Below are 6,000 nucleotides of genomic sequence, written 5' to 3'. Positions count from 1 at the left end.
GTTCTGGAGATGAATATAGCTATAAACACCAACTGCTAAGAGTCACTTAAAGGAATTTTTCACTATCTGGAACAAAGGTGACTTATCAAGGGCTTGATTACTGCACTCAAGGGCCAAGGAATTACCGAAAATTTTATGCAGGCAACAGAGTAAGTACCTCCAGGCTGAACTTTGTACACCTTTTCCTTTGCTCTTTTACATGCAATTGCTCTCTATCCTGGAAGGTCAATGTTCAAGAGGGACTTTTAGCAGCTACTAAATAATGTGGACAGAGAGACCAACAGGTCTTATTGATTAAATATGTCAGCCAGTAACCCACCAGAAAAGGAAAATTATTTATGCAATGTTTCTGATGATACAGTTATATCTGTCTCCTTCATAGGATAACTAAATTCGAGTCTAAATAAAAACTAGAACAAAAATAACAGAAGTCAGTTATAGTATTTATCATCTGAATTTACACATTTTCCTTTTCTAGCAGAGTGTCCATAGTTAATAAATGCAAGAGGCATTAACTAAAATACACTCAGCTGCCTGGAGATGTTGTTCATCTTTACCTCTTGTGATCAAAGACACTTTATTTTTCTAGGCAAAATTCCATACAATAGCTCAAGTCTTACCACAGTACAAAAATTAAACAAAACAATAACGAGAAATAGAAAGAGGGCTGAAAGTAAGAATATCTTCAGGGAGTAAATGTATGCTTACCTTGAAGGCACATTTCCTGCATGGAGTGTCTGAGTACTACAAAGCTTTCAAATAAACCAAAGGACAGTGATTGCATTTTTCTCAAAAGAAGTATTAATCTGAAACTAGTCAGAGATTTTTCTGCAAGATTTAAAAAAAAAAAAGAAAAATCATCCCCACTACAGGCATAGCTTATCTCTAAATAATTTCAGCTACTCTCAAAACTCACATAGCTCAGATCTTGTCCCTCACTCCCATCAACAGTCTGTTCAGATTAATACTATACTCATATGGATGAAGAGTATATGGTTCATGTACATAAAGTTCGTGCATGACAGTATCTAACACTGAAAAATCGGCACAGTTTAATCAATAAAGAACAGTGGAAGCCTCATTAAGGGCACTTAGGATCCCAGTGTTCAAATGCTCAGTGCTTGTAATGGTGCTGAACTGGTGACACCAACGCTAGATTTTCTAAAGGTTTTGGTTGTGAGTGTTTTTTTGAAAAATCAAACAACTAACTCCTGTCCTTTAACAGGAAATAAGGTCTTTTGAAACTCTGTCTGAGGTATTCATGCTAAACTCTTGAAAACTCAGTGGGAGGAACATCCAAAAAATGCTCTTTGGAGATCAGAATGGATTAAAATGACTTTCATATAAACCAGAACACTTTTCCAGTTTTGCCTGCTTAGCTCCATGAGGATTGGTTGAGATACTTCAGTGTACAACTAACTACAAAAGAAAGATTAAATTCAGGTCCATACTCTTTCTTTCATTCATTGATTCTGAATTTAAGAAAAAGAATCAATGATAAACTGGTAGAAAAATTAAGTAAATCCAGAAACCTCCAGTATGTTTATCGTTCAGTTTCTGGGGCATGAAGTATTCTGTGGCTGAAATATGACAGAGGCTAAATGGCTTAAGAATTCAACAGAGATGGAAAATGATATTCCTTTTATTTTCTTCCCTCTTTAAGGAGTACAACATAAATTTATTTGTATTACCTATCTGTGTGTCCATGGGCTGGGGGGCAATAGGCAAAAATTAAGACATTGAGCCTACAGGTCAGAGTAGGAAATCCCCCAACCATTTCTTTCACAAAACATTCTCACACTTCCTCAGTAACATCTCAGCACTCCTTCAGCTTGGTTTTCTTGGATTTCTTGCTGATGGGATTTCAGAAATGGTACACTAGGAGCTGTAGTGAAAAACAGGAAAAATACCCAGAAGTTCTTTGACTGCCTTTGAACAGAAGAATGAATTTTTTAGAGAGGAGTTGCCATGCAACTCATCACAGCCAGTCTGTAACAGAGCTGACAATCAGTCACAAATTCAGCCCCATGCTCTTCGGGCTGAATCATTTAATAATATCAGTAATTTTAATCCACTGATCTCAAAATTCCTCATAAAAATTAATAGCATTCTTCCATTTACAGAAGGATGCTGCAAATGTTTAGTACTAACTGGTGTGCTCTGAGGAGCTCCCTGGGCTCGAGTAGGGCCACCTGCGACAGAGTATCACATGTTTATTAAGAAGTCCTAGAAGGACTGAGACTTTACATATTTACAGTGGTGTACCTGTGTTAAGTATGTATCACTAGGATGATATAGGCTTGAAATTTAGGTGCATATAAAAAGGCATTTATAAGTTCTCTATAATTTGTTTTAAATTCTACAACTACCAGTTTCAGACTCAATGTAATTAATCTCATGTTTTATTTGGGATTTTAACATTGTAGTAATTTTCATAGTAGTCACGGTGAAAGTATTAAATCAAGAGTGTATTAATTTTCTGTTATATTCATTGTAAAATAAAATAAATTTATAAAAAAAGCTTTCATTTTAATTCACTATGATTTTAAATTACATTACCAAGGCTTTCCAAATGTGTATTTTAAAGTCAGTAGTAACCTTTCAAAAGACAAATGATTTAATAAATTATTTTTTTACATTTAAAATTACAAGACAAAATATTACACAAGCCACAGAAACAACTAAAAATAGGTACTTTTAACACTGTTTTCTCTGAAAATATATGTGAGTGATTTATGTCTTCTGCATTTTTATTTAGAAAGAAGTTTTAAGACTTGCTGTTACTTCCAGCCAAAGTGGGGATTAAAAAAATCTCCGTAATAGAAGCGTGTTGTTATTTTTTCGAAAAGATTTTGGGGCCCAGTTAATGGGAGTATTATGAAGATACAAGTTACTTATATTGTAGGTTCAAGAAAGAACATGAAAATAATATTGTGCTGCATGGACTTCCAAGGATTTTCAGGAAAGCAAACAACATTGTCTCTTAAAGTAATTGTGTCATGACATTTTCAATAACCACCCACCTTACCCATCCAAGAAAATATATAAACCCCCCCAAACCCAAAACTAAGCCCCCATGTTTTTCCCTTAAATATCTTTCTAGGCAGGAATGATCTAATCCTAGCAAAGTCTCTCCTGTATCTCCTCTATTACAACACACATTCCCTGTTGCTAGCAGCCATAACCACGTTCAGTCAAGATATCAGAACAGCTCAGAATAAAAAAATAAAATTTTCAAGAAATCGCAGAGGCTTTCTTGTAAGTTGTGCAGACCCCATGAAAATGTGCACAATGACGTCATTTTGGGGGATGAGACAGGAAGGGGTGAACAGAAGAACAGCTACATAATCGTCTGTCCTGTCTGTAGTTCGTCAGCTTAAATGTAGAGATCATTCTCTATGTTTATGTTGCAGAGTGTGTTGATTCTCCAGAATGATGCTCAGGGATTTCACTCTGTTGACCACTTCAAAAAGGAGATTTTATATAATTTTTCACTTGATGCTACCTGGATTTTATTTTGGCAGTTCAGAAGGAAGTGATTCAGTCAATGACCAAACCAAAAGGCATATAAATAAAATGCTTAATGTAGGAGGGTAAGATTGTAAATGAGATAAAGGCTGCTTTCTGGCTGTGATGGTTGCCAGACCATACTTGAGTGCAGAACCTAGATGGTGAAGAGGCAGAAAAGGCAGGCTTGACTCTACAACTGTACTTGTATCCTTCCAGAAGAAGCCCAAGGGTCTGCTCCAAACAAACCGCTGATGAGCTTCTTCTCAAAGTATGGATCATCACACAGCAAAAAATAATACTCTTCAGAGTATTATTTTAAAAGTAGTACTCTATAATTTAACAGAAAAATACCCAAACCCTGCAAGTCCTTTCTTTCAGGTCTGTTAGTTTTACCACCCCTCTTGGGACTTGCAGACTGATCTTCCTTCACTGTGTAGCACATTCATTGACATTTGCTGTATTTTCTCCCTTCAGATCCTCATTCAAGCTTTTTTTCTGCTCTATTTCAACCTGGCAGAAGAAAAAGAGGGAGAACATTTGTAATGAGAAAGGAAAACAAAAGAGTCAAAAATCTTCCTCAGTGGCAGTTTGTGTCCTGCTCAGGTGAACTGAGAGGGTTGTGAAGAAAAATAGACTGAAAATCAAGGAAAGTTGGATTTTATTTACTATAAATATTTTAAGTCTAATCCAAGCAGTTCTACAATTCAACAGTGTCATGAAATCATTTCCAGAAAAGATAATGCATGCAGAGAACTGGTATCACATGATTTTTTATTCATTATCGTTCCCAGATGTACTCTGAATCCAAACCCAGAACCAAATCTGCAGATGATAAGTGGCCTCCTAAGTGACAGCAGAAAACCAGCCTAAATTTTAAACTCTGCAAAGACTGATGTATAAAGCAAAGAGATTAATTTTCTAGAAGATCTTGAGTTGGAAGGGACCCATAAGGATCATCAAATGCTCCTTGAGGCACTGCCTAACACCAACCCAAACATCAGCACCCTCCCTGCTGTCCTCAGGTTCAGAGGTGCTTTGACTTAGAGATACCAATTTGTACTGCTACAGGGCTAAGGGTATCTATATTTGGGTCCTAAATTTCTACATCTCTGAAAACTCAGGAATTAAACACTGTTTAATTCTTAAAAGGGATACTTAGGAAGATCAAATACCATCTCCAGGGAATTTAAGAGACTATTAAAAATGTAATTACAATTACCAGTAAAAATATTTGCCATGAGGATCTTTTCAGACTCTCTCATCATTGCTCTTAAAGAAGGCAGGTAGGATTCCAATTTCTCTTCCGAGTGTTCAGCTAACATGCAAATTTACTGAGATTCTTGGCAGGTATATACATAGTGTACTTTCCCATCTGCTCCTCTCCTTAGGGCAGGCAGGAGGAAGAAATATTTAAGCAGAGAAATAATGTGATCCTTTTGTCTGCTGCAGGACTCCCACTGTAGCACTCTCACTGGAGGAGCTATGAAGAGCAGCAAAACTCCCTGTTCACACTTGTACCATATCAGCTAATCCCCAGCAGCTGGCTGTGTGCATGCTTTTTCACAGGCAACTGCAAGCAAATTTATTTCATCTTTGCTGAAGAATAATCCTGCCTGTTTGCCATGAATCAGTAGCACATGGGTGGCACATGGGTAGCTACTGCAGACAGCCTGGCATGTGCCAAATTCCCACCTCATTTGGCCATGGTATTTTATTTGTCTGCTCACACTTTTCAAGACAATGAAAGTATGCAGCGTAACCATGGTGATTGCCACATGCTCAGTTTTACCTTGTAACTGTAGTGTGCTGAATAGTTGACCCACTTCCTCACATCGGTCTTGTCCTCAACAGAGATGGACCGAACAGCAGCTTTGGATGCAGAAGTAGTGGGCATGTCAAACTCCACATCGACATAGCGGACAAAACTGGAAGGCACTTCCCGGTCAGAGCCAAGCTCTAGGTGACAGAAGAAGCAGTGAGGATGGCCAGAAGCTGGAAAAAGAGAGCAAACAGTAATGCAAGTAGCATTGGATGAATGAGAAAACAACACCTAGGAGAAAGCAGCATCATTAAGCTGCAGGGAACCGAGAATCTCCCCAGGTGAACTAGTTCATAGCAAGTGACAATATCTTACCTGTTTCAATGCTGTTGAATTTACCAAAGTAATTAAACAAAATGCAAAAAGGACTGCCAATCACTCTAGTTTGCTTTCAGTGGGTGAAAATACAAGAAGTAAATTGAACACAGTAGGGTAAAGGTATTTGTCCTCTTCTGGTTCCTTCATTGTCTGTAACATTGGGGCACTCCTTCTGAAACGTTATGAAATTATAGCAAGGGAAGGAGGGATTTGGAGATATTGCACATGCATTTGAAATTTTTATCCCAATTTTTAGCAAAAGAAAATGTACTGGGTAAGCTTAAATAACTTTCCTGGGTTCAAAAAGCAAATTTATGCAAAGCTACAGAATAACTGTTTGTTCCTAACTCTTA

At 37.3% G+C, this 6,000-nt stretch overlaps 1 protein-coding gene across 4 annotated transcripts in view; it reads right to left on the bottom strand.

Moving 5' to 3' along the window:
- Positions 1-2,384: 2,384 nt before the first annotated feature.
- STON2 (stonin 2) overlaps positions 2,385-6,000 on the bottom strand; it is a 72,876-nt gene continuing 69,260 nt past the window's right edge. For 3 of the 4 annotated variants that reach the window (XM_051806723.1, XM_051806722.1, XM_051806724.1), the window contains exons 6-7: positions 5,300-5,502; positions 2,385-4,020 (exon numbers count right to left, since the gene is read on the bottom strand). In XM_051806723.1, the coding sequence (XP_051662683.1) occupies positions 3,937-4,020; positions 5,300-5,502 (287 nt within the window). In that variant the 3' untranslated portion in view covers positions 2,385-3,936. Of the gene's footprint in view, positions 4,021-5,299; positions 5,503-6,000 lie in introns of those variants that run through there. The other variant, XR_007907603.1, reaches the window with a different exon arrangement.

This window comes from Manacus candei, unplaced genomic scaffold, assembly GCF_025592945.1.
Source record: "Manacus candei isolate 608988 ecotype Guabito, Panama unplaced genomic scaffold, ASM2559294v1 h1tg000067l, whole genome shotgun sequence".
Lineage (NCBI taxonomy): Eukaryota > Metazoa > Chordata > Aves > Passeriformes > Pipridae > Manacus > Manacus candei.
Note: the sequence above shows the minus strand (reverse complement) of the source record. Positions and strands in the feature narration are given on the sequence as shown.